The following is a 19831-nucleotide window of genomic DNA, read 5'->3' as shown; positions in this document are numbered from 1 at the left end:
CTGGATATATCCTGAAGGTACTTTCCCAAAAGGTGGTTTCTGAACCACTAACTGACGCTGTGAAAAAATGCCCGTTTGCACGTGTATGAGGAAGGACCTACAGTTGTCCTCCTGTTTCCTGTTTTCAGGACATCAGCTGTAATGAGATCCAGGCCCTCCCGTCTCAGATGGGAAACCTCCAGTCCTTACGGGAACTCAACGTCCGCAGAAATTGCCTGCATTCTCTGCCAGAAGGTGTGGAAATCGATCCCTGTGTCTCCCCATCCTTGTACTATTTATTTACCTTGCTCACTTTGTAGATGCTTAGTTGTCTGTCACATTTGTTGTTGGCAGTTGACTTATTTTTTGTAAACTATATGCATTTAGACAGCTGGACTTTGCTGAACCTGCTGTATGTTATCTAAGGAAACAACGTCTATAATTAAGTGGCCCAAAGTGCAGTTCTCTTAAGCCCCCGGCCATAGGTAACTTCTTGCATGCAGGACAGAGAAGAGATTCCCTGCTTTTTATTTAAGTATGCACACACACACACACACACACACACACACATACACACACACACACACACATACAGACACACACACACACTCACACACAGACACACATACAGACACGCACACACAGACACACACACACACACACATACAGACACACACACACACTCACACACATACAGACACACACACACACTCACACACAGACACACATACAGACACGCACACACACACACAGACACACACACACGCACACACATACAGACACACGCTTATATCCATATCCTTGTGAGGACCGTCCATTCATTTCTGTTGGCAAAACCTTAATCCCAACAATGACAACCTTAACCTTAATCATACATAACCAAACAAAATACAAGGCTTTTCACATTCTTCGTCTTTTGATTGCAGTCACAGGTTTTTATAAAATTGAGTTTCCCCTTTTGGGGACTGAAAAATTGTCTCATAAACACAAGTAGAGCGTTATGCTCACAACACAAGGATCCTGGGTTCAGATCCCAGGGAAAACGCATAAATTGCAACCCTTCTGTCTACTGTGCATCCCTTTGGATAAACGCATCAGATGAATGAATAATTGTGTCTTTTTTGCCTCATTGCTTTGTGTCCCCCTATGGCTGTGAGCCACCTGCACAGCAAAGACTCAGGCTGTCCTTGTCCCCCCCCACCAGGCCTGGCTCACCTGCCGCTCACCATCCTGGACTTCTCCTGCAACAGCATCACCGAGATCCCGCCCGCCTTCCGCAATCTCAGGCATCTTCAGCTTCTTGTTCTGGACAACAATCCCCTGCAGTCTCCACCTGCACAGGTGTGTTTGTGTCCCACACTCCGGTAAATATAAACAGCAGGACCGTAAAGGCGTGAGCTTCCTTCCAAACAATAACAGCTAGACGCAGTATAGTAAACAAATGAACTAATAAATGAGCCATTATTCTAGATTTTCCAGGCTGTTTGTCCAAATGAAAAGGTAATAGCTAGTCTTTAATGTGAAATATACTAAAAAGTATGAAATTTAATATTAATGACGCCAAACCTAGTCATAACCCCCTACTTCTGAATTTTAATAAATTTTTATACCACAATATTGATAACCTTAAAATTCATATAATGTTTCATTTTACCGTAGTCTGGCCCTGCCTCTGAGCAATAGCTCTCCATTGCCCTCTTGAGGGGATCGTCTGCTCCTGCATGTATCCCTTAAGGCCAGTTCGTACTTCACTTGTCTGCGTGTGCTTCTGGTTGTGGACGAGGTGAGGTGACGTAAATTTTGTCATCAGAGGTCGGTGCGCATGTAGCCCTGAATTTTATGTCTAGTGGAAACCTCGACTGCAGCCACACATGTGCAAATTTAATTGGTTAGGTATTTACAGTAGGTGGCAGTGCTGACTTTCACAGATCAGTAGTCAATGATAGAAGAGTAGAGGAAGAATAGGTGTTGTTGGTGAAGTTCTTATGGTGAGCAGCTGTATGAGGAGGGTCATAGGTACCCACATATCTCATTTTTCATACTGTCCAGGCATACTGACGTATGTGGTATTTAAAAAAAAGCAGCATTATTCCTGCATTTTGAAATCTTGGCAATAAAGTTCGCTGAGGGAGTGGGTGGAGATCTGGCTAATTTTGGTGTAAGGATTTCTAAACACCGCGGTACGCCTTATTGCCATAATACCACCCAAGCCTTGACTAGTAACTTGAAAACTGCTCATAAAATCTTACCAATTTCACTACACTCCTTGTATTTGTGTTTGTACATCTGCCCTCTGCTGGTCTGGTGGAATATCACCGCTGTATTAATGCACCGACCGTAATCATCTGCATCCGCGGCCAAATTTAGTAAGAACACAAGCTGCCGCGCATTCGACCATCTGCAGCCTGGAAATGCATCTGCGGAAAAGTGAAGCATGAATTAGGCTCCAGTCACGATCCTCAGTCCTCCTGGTACTGATGATGATCCCGTTCGAAGAAAGCCAACCAGAGGTCACCTGCTGGGTGATTCCTTTCGCTCGTCAGGGTCTGCGTGTTTGAGCCTGACTGCAGCCGTTTCCTTCCTTTCAGATCTGTCTTAAAGGCAAGGTGCACATCTTCAAGTACCTGCACATGCAGAGCGGGAGAGACGGGAAGAAGCCAGACAGCCTGGAGTTGGCGTCACTGAGCAAACGTAGCCTCCCTCCACCTCTGACAGGCAGGTACGACCTGGAAGGTCTGCAAAGTCTGTCCTATTCGGGGCAAGTGACAGTGAGGGAGAGTGAACGCAAATGCAAAAGGCCGTCAAGGAAATCGGAGCTAATTCAGCTCAAATCGTTGCTGGACCGCCTTGGCTAATTCAGCATTTTCTGCAGCTCTCTCCATTCCCTCTTCAGAATAGCGGGATGTGAATGAGTGGCAGTTTCGCTGTGATGAATTTTGTTAAATTTGCTTACGATAAATATTTTACTTATCAGGGGTGGTGTGTGGTGATGACGGCTGTTTAGGACGCCGGAAGGTTGCTGGTTAGAGTCCCAGGGGTGGCAGAGTGATTTCATCATAGGGTCCTTAAGCAAGGCCTTTAACCCCCAATTGCTCTAGAGCAGGGGTTTCCAACTCCGGTCCTGGAGAGCTACTATCCAGTAGGTTTTCTGTCCCACTTGGCTTCTGATGAGCCACACCTGCTTCTGGTATTTACCTGAGAACAGGTGTGGCTCATCAGAAGCCGGGTAGGATAGAAAACCTACTGGACGGTAGCTCTCCAGGACCGGAGTTGAAGACCCCTGCTCTAGAGACTGGCTGGTCCTGCTTTATCATTTGTACCCTATTGGCACGAATGTAAGACAACCACGATAAGATGACCGCTCAGTTTTTGGCAACTATTTTTTAGAAAAAAAGGTTTTGGAATACCAAATCCTATTTTTATAAAGAAAATAATTTAGAACATATAATAAATTAACGATCAACTACAGGCAATTGGATTACAATAAGTGTATTAAACAGCAAACATTCCAAAAAACAAACAGTGTATTGTAGGGGGTGGGGGGGCTCGATAATGAATATTACAAACTCCACAACCCTTGAGGGCGCAGAATGTTTTCGATTCAGCAGATCCACATGAGGGTAAAAAAATGTATTGCACAGAAAGGTTGAACCATATTAAACAATATGACAGCTCTTTTATAATTAATGTTACTATCTTTATTAACAGCTATTATCAGTTAAATGCTAGCAGTGTCACAGCCAGGGAAGCCAACAATTTACACGACACTCAGGGATACACGCTAAGTACACGCATTGCGGGGCTTCCACATCTCACGCATCTGGCGTGACACTCAGGGATACACGCTAAACACACGCATTGCGGGGCTTCCACATCTCACGCATCTGGCGTGACACTCAGCGATACACGCTAAACACACGCATTGCGGGGCTTCCACATCTCACGCATCTGGCGTGACACTCAGCGATACACGCTAAACACACGCATTGCGGGGCTTCCACATCTCACGCATCTGGCGTGACACTCAGGGATACACGCTAAACACACGCATTGCGGGGCTTCCACATCTCACGCATCTGGCGTGACACTCAGGGATACACGCTAAACACACGCATTGCGGGGCTTCCACATCTCACGCATCTGGCGTGACACTCAGGGATACACGCTAAACACACGCATTGCCGGGGCTGCCAGCTCTCACGCATCTGGCGTGACACTCAGGGATACACGCTAAACACACGCATTGCCGGGGCTGCCAGCTCTCACGCATCTGGCGTGACAGTCTCGCTTTTTGACTCTTATACTCACACAAGAAATCTCTAATCTATATTATGGATCAAAACACTCGTTACAAAGTAACATTTTTCGCGCCATCCATTCTCTTTCTTTGTCTAGACCCTGAATATAAGACGACATCACTTTTTCAGACATATTTTGAGGGGAAAAAAAAACACGTCTTATACTTGGGCCAACACGGCACATTGAATAAGGGTAACTTCACTGAAGCACATCCCTGTCTGCAGACTGATCATAATGACGCATAGCATCCTGTTGGCGCCTCATACTGGTTGAACGTTAGATTACCTTAGTGATGTAAAGCATGAGATAAACAAAATTGTGTATACCAACAACTTCTGTACTTTTTCCAGAGTTCCAAGATTTCATACTACAATAAAGTATGAGTCAGAAAGCTGCAGTGCTTACAGTAAATCAGTCTGGTATCCACTTTCAGTTTTGGGAATGCTCTGGGTAACAGACCTGGGCTAGTGTGTGGCTCAGTGGGCTAAGCCTGTGTGCTTGTAATCAGAAGGTCGCCGGTTCAAACCCAGCCTCAGCACGTCTGCAGGTCCTTGAGCAAGGCCCTTAACCCCCAGCTCCCTGGGCGCCCCAACGGGTGGCTGCCCTTCGCGGACAACTTACTCTTCAAAGAGCAAGTTGAGGGAGGTGTAAAGAGAATTTCCCCATGGGAGTCAATAAAGTATCTGTTATTGTTATTATGTTTGCTCATTCAGCATGTGATTTGAATGTTATTACATTTTAATTTAATTTCATTTCATTCTGCTAGTTTGTTTCAATAGTAATGCTTTGGGACCTAATCCAGCTTATTGTGCCTTTAACCGATTTTATATAACCGTTTCATTATGCCCTTAATTGTGGGTCAGTATAGTAATTCTTCAAGGGAAGATGTAGTATGTTTCATTGCTGTGTATGTTTTGCCAATAAAACTGGTCAAACCCAGTTCCGTTTGCAGGGTGAACATGTCCTTATTTCTTGTTCTCTTCAGTACGGAGGATTTTTACCCCAGTAAAAGTCATGGACCAGATTCTGGCATCGGGAGCGAAAGTGGGGACAAGAGACTTTCTGCAGCAGAGGTATGTACAGATCCTGATGCCAACGCTCACTCAGTCATCGGAAGAGTGCCAGCCTTGGTCCCGTTGGTCTGTGTCCAGTGGCACAAGTGCTGTCCCTGAAACATCACTAGGGTCACGAAGTTTCCTAGAGTGAGACCACCAGACAAAAAATACCTGGAAATGTTTATATAGGTATTTATAAAGAGCTTTGAGCTAGCTGTTTTGGGATGGCTGGCTTGTAATGTAGATCAAATTGAATGGAACTAAGCTGGTGCTGACAGGTATGTGAGTCAGAGTTTGTCTCTGATGTGTCACTGCTTTGGTGTGCGTGCTCACTGCCTGCCTAAATTGTTTCCTGTCTAGCACCTGCTGCATATTTGTGTATCCCATTCCCGCCTGAGCTGCCTAAGTGATGCAGCTTTGTTGAAACTGATCAATGAAAATGTCTGGCACTTGTTGAGTTGTTTTCCTGTGGTCGAGATTTCTTTCCTAGGAACAGGGCTGATTTTGCATTTCTTTCGTGCCACTCGAGTATTGCCTTTTTAGGGACGCTTGACAGATTCTTTGAAGTACAAACATGATTCACTGGTAATGATGATTAAATGGTGTTTCTGGGAAAGAATTGGCAAATTTGCTAGAATCACACTCTTCCCAGAAGTAACCTGAAACTTTCAAAGTCCAATCTAAAGATCTGTTGATCTCCAAAGGGAATTCCCTGACCATAGTTTGAACTCTTTAGCATTGAAACTGGTGAGATTTCTATTACACAGTAATAAAGTGGTCTTATTAGATAAATATACACTCACCTAAAGGATTATTAGGAACACCTGTTCAATTTCTCATTAATGCAATTATCTAATCAACTAAAAACATGGCAGTTGCTTCAATGCATTTAAGGGTGTGGTCCTGGTCAAGACAATCTCCTGAACTCCAAACTGAATGTCAGAATTGGAAAGAAAGGTGATTTAAGCAATTTTGAGCGTGGCATGGTTGTTGGTGCCAGACGGGCCGGTCTGAGTATTTCACAATCTGCTCAGTTACTGGAATTTTCACGCACAACCATTTCTAGGGTTTACAAAGAATGGTGTGCAAAGGGAAAAACATCCAGTATGCGGCAGTCCTGTGGGCAAAAATGCCTTGTTGATGTTAGAGGTCAGAGGAGAATGGGCCGACTGATTCAAGCTGATAGAAGAGCAACTTTGACTGAAATAACCACTCGTTACAACCGAGGTATGCAGCAAAGCATTTGTGAAGCCACAACACGCACAACCTTGAGGCGGATGGGCTACAACAGCATAAGACCCCACCGGGTACCACTCATCTCCACTACAAATAGGAAAAAGAGGCTACAATTTGCATGAGCTCACCAAAATTGGACAGTTGAAGACTGGAAAAATGTTGCCTGGTCTGATGAGTCTTGATTTCTGTTGAGACATTCAAATGGTCAGAATTTGGCGTAAACAGAATGAGAACATGGATCCATCATGCCTTGTTACCACTGTGCAGGCTGGTGGTGGTGGTGTAATGGTGTGGGGGATGTTTTCTTGGCACACTTTAGGCCCCTTAGTGCCAATTGAGCATCGTTTAAATGCCACGGCCTACCTGAGCATTGTTTCTGACCATGTCCATCCCTTTATGACCACCATGTACCCATCCTCTGATGGCTACTTCCAGCAGGATAATGCACCATGTCACAAAGCTTGAATCATTTCAAATTGGTTTCTTGAACATGACAATGAGTTCACTGTACTACAATGGCCCCCACAGTCACCAGATCTCAACCCAATAGAGCATCTTTGGGATGTGGTGGAACGGGAGCTTCGTGCCCTGGATGTGCATCCCACAAATCTCCATCAACTGCAAGATGCTATCCTATCAATATGGGCCAACATTTCTAAAGAATGCTTTCAGCACCTTGTTGAATCAATGCCACATAGAATTAAGGCAGTTCTGAAGGCGAAAGGGGGTCAAACACCATATTAGTATGGTGTTCCTAATAATCCTTTAGGTGAGTGTATCTGTTACGTACTGTTGGTAAAAATTATGTTTACTTTGTATTTGTGTGAAGCAGATTTATTGAAAATCCCCAGATAGTTATGTCTTGTTGTCTGTCAGATGGAGAGAGGAGTTCATGCTGAAGCCTTTACTGGAGCTCTTTTCTCCCCTTCAGCCGTCCGATGACGACACGGTCAGCCTCCACTCGCAGGTGTCGGAGACGCCGCGGGACCTGACCCGGGCAGAGGCCTACACGCTGAGTGCCAAGCACAACTCGAGTAAAAGAACGCGGCAGCAGACACACGCACGTGAACATAACGAAACACACTGACTGGAAAGATAGTCTCCTAAGCAAATTTAGGCCAGCTCTCATCTTACAAACATGAGGTTGGGGGCGGGGGAGCGTGTTGCTCAGTGGATTTGGATGCCATGCTTATGATCGGAAGGTTGCTGGTTCAAATCCCATGGTCGGCGGAATGATTCCACTGTTGGGCCCTTGAGCGAGGCCCTTAACCCCCATTGCCCCAGGGATTGTCAGACACTGCTTTCTCAAAAAATCTATGTCACTTTGGATAAAAGTATCTGCTAAGTAAATATGATGTGAAAAGGTGGGTGCTCAGGTCCAAGCCCACAAACCCTGTATTACTTTAATAGCTTAGTGGCTGCTTCTGATAGCTGTAGAGATGACCAAAGCAAAGCAGGTGAAATGTCTTGTCTAAGCATGCTATTCCTGAGCCCACTGTAAAAGCAGCAAAGTGCTGGTTCTTTGCTAAAATGCTACTGCTATGTACGATATCCTTATGCTGATAAGCTGTCCGTTTTCTCATAACTGAATGCATGTATCCTAAGCAGTGTCTGGGAGTGCAGTACCCTTCTTCCACTGAAATCTGATAATATTAATCCCGGAACAGTGTAAAAATGAAACTTGGTTTTGCATAAACTGCCTTTGTTAATCGTTATGACCCGTGTCCAGATTTCCGCCCCTACCATGATTGCTCGCATCTCTGATTTCTTTGCATCTCCGTGAAAGCTCTTCCCTAGTGTGCCAACTCACGGTCACCTTGGGAAGCCACACTTACATGTCGACTCCACGAATTTAAGTTCCCAGAAGATTGAGTAGCAAACTTGAGTAGCAACCTGGCTATGAATTTGTGAGTCTGGTGAAGGACAGCTAAAACGGTTCCTTCTGCAAAAAAAAAAAAAAAAAAAACACATCGTTTTTCCACAGATCGGGAGTCCAGCGACTTTGCAGATCTCATGGCGGAGGAGGAGCTGCCACTGACCGAGGGGGACACACAACACAACATCAGCTATGTGGCTTGCCTGAAGGTTAGGAGCTAAACTAGGCCATCTGTACTCCTAGGCAAATAACACCAATGGAGTTAAGCAAACTGAGCTCAGACATTCGGGCTGGGCTCAAAGTAGAGATGTTGCTGCTCCTCACCATCAACAGGAGCCAGCTGCGGTGAATTGGGCATCTGTCCAACTGGGAGGAGACCCGTGATATTATATCTCTTGGCTGGCCTGGAAACACCTTGGTAACCCCTGGAGAAGCTGGAGGAGGTGGTTGAGGGGAGGGAGGTCTGGGAATCTCTGCTCAAACTGAACTGCTGCCCCCGCAAGCTGGACCCAGATCAGCAGCAGAAGATGGATGGATGGATGGATGGATGGATGATCTGGGCCGTGGCCTTAATGTTGATCTAGCAAACTGACTTTGTAGTTGGCATAATGTTTTTGCTTTTTCCATCCCACTTATTTGACACACACTCACAATACTGTATGCTTACATTCACCCTTATTGCTTTTTCAGCACCTGTTTCAGTCCCCTCCCCTTGCCCATATTTCATTTGTTTTGGAAAAGTTTTTCCCTTAAATGTTATACTGAAGGAAAATAAATTCCTGTTTTCAAAGCATAATTAACTTGTATTGCTGCCATAATAGGTCTGGGTCTGTGTGTGTGTGTGTGTGTGTGTGGGGGGGGGGGCATGTATGTATTACATTGTGGGAACCAAATGTCCCCACAATGTGATGAAGGCCTTTTATTTTTCAAATTTCCCCAACATGGAAAACTCAATTTTATAAAAATCTGTGAATGCGATCAAAATAACTTAAATAGCCAACAGTCTTGTATTTTGCTTGGTTACTTATGGTTATGGTTAGGGCAGGGTGGGGGTTAAGGCTGTCTTAGTTAGCTTTAGCATTTTTACCATAGAAGTGAATGAGCGGGCCCCATAAGGATAGGTATACCCGGCGTGTGTGTGTGTGTGTGTGTGTGGTTAGGTGTATTGGCAACCCTAAATAACGTAATTGTTAGTGTGTGTCCTGTCAGTGATGGATCCCCAGTCCAGCTGTGGTTCCTCTGTATCCTGCAGTCATGTGCTGGATAAGTGCTTATGGACAGTGAGTGTATTTGTAGGGGTTTTACTCGTTTAATCAGATTGATGGATGGGTATTTTGACGGGAGATGGGAAACGAATAGAGTTATTGAGATGTTGGACAATTTTTTTCATTTTTGAGTTCCATGAAGAAAGGTAAGGAAGAGTAGGGAGATAGTATGATCATTCAGTGGAGAGAGCTGTTGAAATGAGTTCTTCCCGTGTTGAATTTAGGTCTTAGATTTAACCAGATATTTCTCGTTGCTTTAATGGTATGGGGTAAATGTTCATTTAGAGCAGGAATAAGAAGAGCAAGTTCAGAAATGATGTGCAGAGATATAGTGTACTCTGAGGAGAGCAAATTTATATTTCTAAAAGTAGCTTAGGAATAAGAAAGCAAAAGGCATTTAATGACCAAATCCCGTTGATATGTTAATAAGCAGTTCCATAACAGTGTCAGCAAAATTTAAGGGTAATGGATTATCGCAAGTTAAATCCCTTTATCTAGCACCATGGAAAGCAAAAGATGGTCAGAGTACCCTGCTGGGAGGGATTACATGGTAGGAATAATCAGACAGAAAACCCACAATGGAGTGCCCAGAGCATGTTGATGATTTTCTGCTATGTGAGAACATTAGCATAACAGGCCAGGGTTAGTGCTGAGAGTTGGGGTTTCTTATTAAGATGAACTTTGTCTTTTCTTTAGGAGCTCGAGAGGGTGCTTCAGAGTGAAGATGATGACCTTAAAGATGAACTTGGGTGAGTGAGCCACCCTTGTCCATAGTGGACACCAGTGTTTCTTCAGGTACAGGGGATTGTGTGTGAATGTACCATTCCTCCCTTTATAGTTCTGAGAAGGAGCAAGTTTCAGAAGATGAGGAGAAGGTGGAAGACCTTATGGAAATCACTGACCTAAGTAGCATGGCGGATGAGCTCCTGGAACAGGAGCGGCAGCACCGGTGTGTTCCGGAGGCCATCCATCCTCACGTTCTCACGTCGACGTTCTTATTAATGTTCTAGCGTTAGCTGTACAAGTCAGAACCTCTCAGTCCAGGTTCTCTCACTGTAAGGAAATGAACATGAATTTACATCTGAGAATAATCAGTTTATGAACAGGGCAACTTTGCACTAAGATAAGATGGAACCTGTTGATTCCCAGCTTTACAAAGAAAAATCCCAGTACAATAGCAACGGGCCACTGGCACATGAGCACAGATCACTGTTACACTGTTACAGCAGGACATAGTGGAAGGATGGACAATCCACATTGACAATTCATTACAATTCATAATGCACTATAATGGTCAGTATAAGAATTAAAGATGCTTTGTACACATTATGAAGGTATTTATAGTGCATTATAGATGACAGCTTCATTGAGCATTCATAATGCATAATTAACATGGTTATAATGAGCTTTTTTTATAAATAATTATAGCTGTGTTTATAATACTTTATGAATGCATCTATAATGCATTATAAATGACTTCTATAAGTGTTACTAAAAGAACTAGTTGAAAACCAATATCTGAAGTCTTACATCCTAAAAACAAAACTCAGTTTTCTTAAATATAGAACACTTAAAATAGTAATGTGTGATGTCTTGATATACTATAGATTTGACCCAAATACGATGACGAAGATCAATTCACTGATGGCTGAGTTAACTGGAATAGTGCAGTGAAATTCAATGATTATGTTAGCTTCATTTAAGCCATAAGTGTGCCGCCTATGAGTGGGGAAATGTATTTACAGTGGCCCTAAAGCAGGCAGAAGTTTCTAGAAAAGGAAGTTTGAAATGTTGAATGGGAGGTGTTGTGTCAGACAGTCATTGAGAATAATTCCATTACTGTTTGAGGTTCATTATTTTCATTTACATGCAGCTGATCTCTTAATGGTTTGTTTTCCGCTTTACTACTCTAAAAAACCCCAGTAATTTTCCTGTTTTTACTTTCTCTTTCCCTCTACGTTCTCTTGGCTCCTGTTGGCGTGTCTGGTTTTGTGGTTTCTGCATGGCATGTAAAACCGAGTCATCAGTCCCTAAGAGCTCGTATTAGCATCCTTATGGGGGAACAGGCGGCGCCGTTCTCAAATTAGACACAATACCTCCACTGTGGTCATCTGCTGAGAGACAACACTGAGATGCATGGAAAGTGTTGCACCTCTGAATTTGACTCTCGTTTGATCTGCAGGTTCCTCAGCCATTCTGAAAACGGCACGTATTCCAGACGAAGGCCTCCCCCTGGAGCCTTCCGAAGGTATTCAGTCTTCCTCGTGTTTTCCCTATTTGCCAAGGGGTGGCTGTTTAACAGCTTGCTTTTGTATTCGAGTTCGCTGTCAAAGGTTCTACTTTAAAAGAAGTCATCAGACAACATTCTCTTACTTACTTTAAGTTGCATTTATTCACTTAGCAGATGCTTTTTCCCAAAGAGACATACAAACAAGGAAGATAACACATCATGAACTTGAGACAGATAAGCTATAATTGCACCCAGAGGTGGACATTTCAGGTCCAGGGAGTACGAACCCAGACCAAGATTTAGTTTCAACCAACCACTTGAGTATAAAGAGTCAAAGTCACAGAGTACTCAACTGGTTGGTTGAGACAAAATCTCGGTCTGTATTTGTACGCATTGGACCTGAAATCTCCACCTCTGATTGCAGCTAAGCTGAGCTTCCATTGAGGAGTCATTACCAAGTACAAGTTAGTTGAAGCAAGATCTATGCAATACAGTGCAACAATACAAGATGGTGAAAGAAGAGTGATTTAGGTCAAACATCACAAGGAGTAGGTTCTTACTGGAGAAGTGGAAAAACAGGCACTTAAACTATAAGATGCTTAGTAAAAGCCGTATGTGCTAGTTTCTTTTTGAAATTCAGTGCAAAGATTTTATTTTCACTTTTGCTGAAAACATCGGTAAGTGCCACATCTCTGACGGCATGTTTTTCTCCCCACTAGTGCCTCTTTAGATGAAGGAACCATAAGGAAAGATTTTACTGGCCGGGTAAGTAATTTATCCATAATATAATCTGGCAGTTTGTGCAGTTATTGTTTCCATCTGCCATAGCTTGAAATATATAATTGTGAAGTTTTTAACCAACGTTGTAGTTCCCTACTTAGTCAGATTTCAGTGTGATGCAGAAACATTTTTTATACTTACAAGTCAGTAGCTTAGGAATAAGAAAGCAAACGGCTTTGACTGACCAAATCCTGTTGATAACGTGTTGATAAGCAGTACCATAACCATGTTAACAAAATTTTAGATCAATGCATTATCAAAATCCCTTTGCCTAGCACCACAGAAGATAGAAGATCATCAAGATATTTATAACTAAAAAAAAAAAATAAAAAATTTACACTAGCCTAATAAGAAGCGGTGGCTTGTTGGTCACGGTGTTAAGGTGGCTGTCAGTCTTTGTTTAATCAAAGGCTCCCCCCGTGGAGACAAACATAACGAATATAGTAGGTCAGTAACAACATATGTACAGTACTGCATGGTGAGGGGGGTGTGACATGCTAGCAATTAGTGCTTCTTGATTAGCACAAAATTCAAGTTAAGTCAAATTAAATTTATTATCCCTCTAGGGGAAATATCGTTGCAGCCAGGTGTTAAAAACATAAACAACCTATCAGAAATACAACACAAACAGCAAACCTCATAAAAAGAATTTATATCTTCGTGTGAATATAAAAATGAGTCAAGTTACAGAGTGAAAAAAAAAATGAGTGGCATATTATGAAATGTTGGTTAAAATGAATGTAACATATGCAGGGGTGATCTAAAGAAATTTACGATTCTATAACTTTGGAAGATTGGTATGTGATACACAACCAGGATTAAATTTTCATTGTTGGTGCAGGTGGAGTTTTTCATACCTCTCCCTTGAAAAAGCAATAGATTGGCATCCCGTCAAATGTCATATAATTGAAGTTTCGTCTCCGGAAAAAAATGATATTAATTTTTATAAGTGAAAGATTTTCTCTTCTCTAATTATGCTGAAACATTAAAAGTAAAACGGTAAAACTAAGTATCTTTATTATTGTGCCCTGTCAATATCCCCTGTATAGTAATTATCTCCTGCATTAAAAGTGCCCTTGTAATGTTGTAATTGGCACAATCTTGACCAATTATGCCCATTTAAGCTGGTGGATGAGGCATTTACTGTCTTCTCTGAATAGCCACATTATTTGTCAGAATCCCCTGACCACTGCTGGTTTAGATTTTGTAAAGGATATTTATTCTATGAAAATTGGACTGTAGAGAATTGCAAATGCATAACAAATTGCATTTCAATGCATCTAATTTAGGTTGCCAGTTTTATTTCTGCTTCACTGAAGTGCGAATAAAGACGAGCCAATATTTTAATGATTGCATACTTGTAAACATCTAATACTTAGGAAGCCTGTTCCTAAGAACTCTGTGATTTTTGTCGGGAACCTCAGTGTTTTTCAGACATCTTGGCATTTCCTGCATTCCCTGCAGGCCAAAACTTTTAGTGAAGGAAGAAAACACATCCTGGCAAGCAGTTCTGGAATGTAATTCGCATGAATAATTTCATGGGGAGTTCTTTAGAAAAAGAGATTCTCAGATATTCTTGCTGGGGAAATTCAGAATACCAGCTTAGGACATTCTGGTATATATGCACTGAAGTCAAACAATGTCCATTCACAGATGAGCCAAATTATTATGACCCCTCTTATATGAAGAAAATTACGTCAGCTCACTCATGGTCTGGGATATATTAGACAGTAAGCTAATATTTGGTACTGGTAGTTGACATGTTGAATGCAGAGGAAGTGGGCAGGGATAAAGACCTGAGTAACTTTGATGAGAGCCTACTTGTTATGACCTGATGACTAGGTTGAAGCATCTCCAAAACAGCAAGGCTTGTGGGGTCATCAGCCATGGTGAATACCTGCCGACCACTGACTGCTGACAGGGTGTTGGGCAGCCAGGACTCATTGGTCAGGACTCATAGTTGCGAAACTCAAATGAGTTGAATGGAATTCTAGCGACTTCCACGTGCTCCGCTAATAAAGATTTAAATCGCGTAACTATTTAACCAGCAACTAGCATCCGTCTGAATCTTGCAGATAAATGTTAGCTTCTAAATGGAAAGAGGTCTAGTGACAAAATCTTGCATGAGAACCATAACTTTTTCTTGCCAGACTGCTATGATTAATTCACTGAGCACCAAGATGTGTCAAGCCTGCAGTCCTCGGCATCCCCCCATGGAGAATGATCAGCTGATTCTGAAAACACTTCGTAGATAACCTGAACAGTGAAACGTGGTGGTAGCCCACAAGCCAACAGGGCTACACACTGAGAACCGCAAGGTACTCAGGGAATTCTGGAATTTATCGATTTGTTGCCATTGCCCAGCTCACATCAAAGGGGGTGTTCCACAAAGCAGCAATTCTCAGTTAACTGGGTTAACTTAAGCTATAAGTAATGATTGTCCAATAAGAGTTTAAGTGAAGAACATTGCAACTGGGCAATCGGTATTTTGAGCTTAAGTTATCCCAGCTAAGAAATCTTGCTTTGTGTAATAACCGCACAGAAGTCTTGCACTGAATATAATAATGCATATTATGCTGTAAAAAGTACATTTCTGAAAAGCAAGTTTGTTATTTTATTGTCTGAAGGAAGCATGCCCTGAGGCTTCTACTGTAACTGCATCAACAAAGGCGTCTTCATTTATCATCTTCAACTGCTTATCGTAGACGGGCCTGGAACCGATCCCAGGCAGCATAGAGCCATCCAAATATGTATTCACCTACCTGTATACTTAAGTTAACCTGGAAGCTTTGGCATGGAATTGATTCTATTGGTTCCTCTGCTGAGCCTAGAATTAGTTTGAAAAAAGCTCACGCATCGCGTGCCTTTGCACAGATCGATGTCGTCCCCACACTTCTGGCCTGGGAGTTAGACGTTAGACGTGGGGCTTTATATGTCTCTTCATTGAAACACTTGGCCTTTTAGGTGGCAGCTGTAATTCAACATAAGATGAGGAAAAATAATAATACATTTAATGTAATCATTTAATATTTGGTGAGTGATTCTAACAGATGGATAACACAGAATTCGAATCTTGTCTAGCCACGAAAAGTGGGACATTGCTATGCAAATGTGTTGTTGTTGTATTTTGAGATGGAGAAAAACATACGTAAATGCAAACACATACGTTCATCAAGGATCTCAAGAGATACAGAGGCAGTGAGGAGTCCTTTTTAATCTTTAATCTTAATCTTTAATCTATTTTCCGGTTCTGATTATTGTGGGGGCTACAACCCCCCACCCACCCCATAATTTACACCCATGGGGTCTCCAACCCCAGTCTTGGAGAGCTACTGTTCAGTAGGATTTCTGTTCTACCTGGCTTCTGATGAGCCACACCTGTTCCTGGTATTTGCCTGAGAGCAGGTGTGGCTCATCAGAGGCCAGGTAGGATAGTAGCTCTCCTGGATCGGAGTTGGAGACCCCTGCTCTATGCTATGCCAGCCCATCACAGGGAACACGTCCGCGCACACAATCACACACTATAGGAAATTTGAGGGTAGTACCTGACATAATTGCATGCTGGAGGAACCTGCAACCGGCAGAACCTAAAAGAACAGAAGGCGAACATGCAAACCCCCCCACACAACAATGAAATCAAACCCCCAGCCTCGGAAATGTGAGCATGCAAGGCTGCCCACTGCACCATCCCCAGATCAATTTGAATAATTATTTCAAAATATCTAGATATATGTCTGAGTAGTTTCATTTCAGCTGAGAATTAACATTTCACTTGATATCTTCATTTTGTTGGTTTGGTAAATTTGCGTAAATCAAGTGCCACCCCCCCTCCGTTTAGTAATCCTTTTTAAAATTTGTGAAGCAGGACAAGGAAATGTTAGTGCTGTTTCTGCAAGTTTCTTTTCTAAGGAAGTTTCTCTTTGAGTGTTTTGGTGAAAGCAGATGTTTTGGGTGGGGCATTAGGGGTGAGGAGTTCATACTAAAAATATTGCCGAGATATTAATGGTGTGTTTACAGTATGTGAATAGGCATTAGGCTCAGTGGAGACTAAGTTTTCAGTGTACAATGCAATATTAGTTTTACCCTTAAGGTGAACTCCTCTGTAAAAGTTATGTAAGTTTAAGGCATAAGCTTTCCAAAGCTTATGCCTTAAACTGTCGGCTTTCCCAGGAAGAAATTTTTATTAGCGGGTTTCTGTCCTATTGCAAAATACTTATGAAAAACTATTAAAATAGGTGTTGTATATAGAGCATGACATAGGCTGGTATGGTTCCTTGGATACACCTTTGGCAGGAAGCCAACCATTGCAAGGCACATACATATAAACTGCAGGAAATGTATTAGCTGCGTGTTTGTTTTTTGGGTTTATATTAAGCTTGCGCTTAGGAAAATGTTGACCTTCACTGGTTTTCTGTTTCTGATCTGGTATTTAAGGTTTCGACACAAGATGCTGTCTAATCTCCTCTCGGATTAACTCGTGACCTTGTGTGCTGTACTCCCCGTAAAGTTTTCTACTTATCGTTGCGATTCCATCACAGCACAGCGTTCGTTTCCACCTGCATGTTTTCCCCAGCTATACCCATTGAAACAGTCCCACTGACTGTGTTCCAGAACAATCTTAATGACATAATTTCTAGAATAGTGAAGTCCAATATAAAATACAGAGTCTTGATGCACCATGAACTGTTTGCTTCTCTTTATATTTGCATGTGCCAAAATTAGGATGGAGTGGATTCTGCGGACTTTAGCACAGCTGTGTTTGGTTTAAAGCCAAGATCAGGTAAGAAGGCAGATTTATTACAAATGCGTGTACTTTGCACTTGCACTCATGCTATATCATACTATTTTCATACTGTGGTCATATTCACAATTCACATCAGAAGGATTGCATACAGTACATTGCATACAAGTAGATAAGCCAAGGATGATTATTATGATCATTATTATTATTATTACTGTTGTTGGCGGTGTTTGTTGTTTGCTTGTTGCTGTAATGACTCTGTACTGTATATTGTCTGGTGTCGCTGCTTCTGGGTAGCACAGGTGAACCACGTCGTAGGTTAATAATCCTTGAAATTCCTTAACATTTTCCTTCTCTTAACAAGCTGACTGGACACTAGCGCCAGGCGACTGTTTTTCGACTCAATCAAAAACAGAAAACTTTCATGAACTGTCCAAAGCAATAAGTTACCTACCCTATAAACCACAAAAAAAAGTAATATACAAACACGTAATGCAGTTTCCACTTTTATATCATTATATTACATGTTTTCTCTCAGCCGTTGAAACCTATCACCTTCACCGTCTTGTCACGATGTCACGATGGTTATTGCAGCCAACACAAATGTTTACATGCAACATTATTAGGAGAGGAATTTCTATAACACACAGCAGTTTAGTCTTTCTTCTGAATTAGGGGCATGATTCAGCCTGTACTCATCTAATCATTGTAGATTCTATTATTGCACGCATCTATTTCATTGCTCCTCTATTTATTATTTACTGGGAAACATTGTGACTTTTTTTCCCAAAAGCCGCTGGTAATTCCCCGACCTCCCCCCCCCCCCATGAAAATAAAAAGATGAAAGAAGAGTCAGAGAAAAGATCATACATGATGGTACAAACAAAGCTTGATCTAAGCTTGATGTCAGTGCCACTCAGCCCATTTGGCGTCATAGACGGCTGCTTAGGGCGGCATCGTCTGAAGAAGCCCGGGATTAGCTAACTGATTTCACTAAAGTAGTGGGCTAAACCAGTTAGAGATTGGCAGCTGCTCACCATGGATTTGGGAGCCTAGGAACTCCTTAGACCAGCTTCCATGTTCTGGAGTCTCAAAGTGAGAGAGAGGCTGTGATGGATCACGTGATTGTAGGCCGTTCAAACTCTGCTGTTCATTATTTCCTTTCAAAACCATGTCCTATTTTCAGAATACAGCCCGCTGAGGGTCAGCATCCTGTTAACTTCCTCCATTAAAGTAAAAATGGGGTAGAGAGCTGCTTCTGTTTGTGGCCGATTACCATTAAGGTGTTGGTTTCAGTTCAAGATTAATTGTAAACGTTTTGCACAAATGGCGCAGCCTTTTCCAGAGGAAGTTGCCAGGAGTATGGGCCTGGCTTCACAATTCGAAGGAAACTGGAGCACATCAGAGAGGAAATGGAACAGATCAAGATTCTGCGACAGGTGAGTTATGTTGTGTTTTGTTCTTTGTGGGCTGCACTTACCAATGTATGCTCTCAGCTGGGCGATGTTTAAACACTGGGTTAGGGGTCTGTGCCTGTGTCTGAAAGGTTGTGGGTTCAGTTCCTGGTAATCACATTGGGCCTGAACCCCCAACTGTTCAAGGGACCCTGGCTCACGCTGCTCTCAAGCCCAAAAACATTCCTCACATGTTTGCTAGTTTTGACAATAGAGCAAGATAAATGTACATTTTCAAAATAACCTGAACAGAGACCATTTTTTACTGGAAATATGTTTTTATAACTAAAACTTAGTCTTAGTCTTGACCTTTGTCAGTTATAGTGTCTAATTGGATACTTCTAAATTTTGTATTTTAATTTGAACTCTGAGAGCCTCAAAGGACAGTTAGCAAAGGATGAATGTTCTTGTGATGATGCCTGTACAGAACCTGGAGTCCAGGCTGAAGGTACTTCTTCCAGAAGATGTTGGCACTGCGCTGATGGACGGGGTGGTCCTGTGTCACCTGGCAAATCACATTCGGCCTCGCTCTGTGGCCAGCATACACGTGCCCTCACCAGCAGTGGTGAGTATATTTCCTGCTTTTCATAAAGCCAGTGTTTCCCAACCGGGGCCTTGGGGCCTACAGGCAATCCACACTTCTGCTCCCTCCCAGCTCCCAGTAGGAAACAAAAACTTGTAGGATTGTGAAACCCGGCATTAAGCGAATTACCATCCCATCCTGCTTAGGGTCGCGTAAAAATGCTGTGCATTCCAGTCAGGGGTCAACACCATAATGGATTCTGAGGCACATTTGATTTACAGTGTAATTTTTGCCACAGGCATGGTATTTAAAAATGTAACCTACTTAGCTTTGCCATAGAAACCAATGAGTTTTGCTACAGACACATTTGTCAGTATATGGACAGGTTGACAA

At 42.5% G+C, this 19831-nt stretch overlaps 1 protein-coding gene across 2 annotated transcripts in view; it reads left to right on the top strand.

Moving 5' to 3' along the window:
• The window catches only part of LOC111859778 (leucine-rich repeat and calponin homology domain-containing protein 2-like), a 38970-nt gene that overhangs the window by 15308 nt on the left and 3831 nt on the right, over positions 1-19831 (top strand). For both annotated transcript variants that reach the window (XM_023842763.2, XM_023842764.2), the window contains exons 4-16: positions 129-234; positions 1184-1320; positions 2568-2698; positions 5264-5351; positions 7501-7603; positions 8554-8654; positions 10407-10459; positions 10549-10659; positions 11893-11958; positions 12660-12705; positions 17443-17500; positions 18797-18900; positions 19343-19480. In XM_023842763.2, the coding sequence (XP_023698531.1) occupies positions 129-234; positions 1184-1320; positions 2568-2698; positions 5264-5351; positions 7501-7603; positions 8554-8654; positions 10407-10459; positions 10549-10659; positions 11893-11958; positions 12660-12705; positions 17443-17500; positions 18797-18900; positions 19343-19480 (1242 nt within the window). The remainder of the gene's footprint in view (positions 1-128; positions 235-1183; positions 1321-2567; positions 2699-5263; positions 5352-7500; positions 7604-8553; positions 8655-10406; positions 10460-10548; positions 10660-11892; positions 11959-12659; positions 12706-17442; positions 17501-18796; positions 18901-19342; positions 19481-19831) is intronic.

Source organism: Paramormyrops kingsleyae, chromosome 10 (assembly GCF_048594095.1).
Source record: "Paramormyrops kingsleyae isolate MSU_618 chromosome 10, PKINGS_0.4, whole genome shotgun sequence".
NCBI classification, from domain to species: domain Eukaryota; kingdom Metazoa; phylum Chordata; class Actinopteri; order Osteoglossiformes; family Mormyridae; genus Paramormyrops; species Paramormyrops kingsleyae.
The sequence above is the reverse complement of the archived record's forward strand: the minus strand, read 5'-3'. Positions and strand labels throughout refer to the sequence as shown.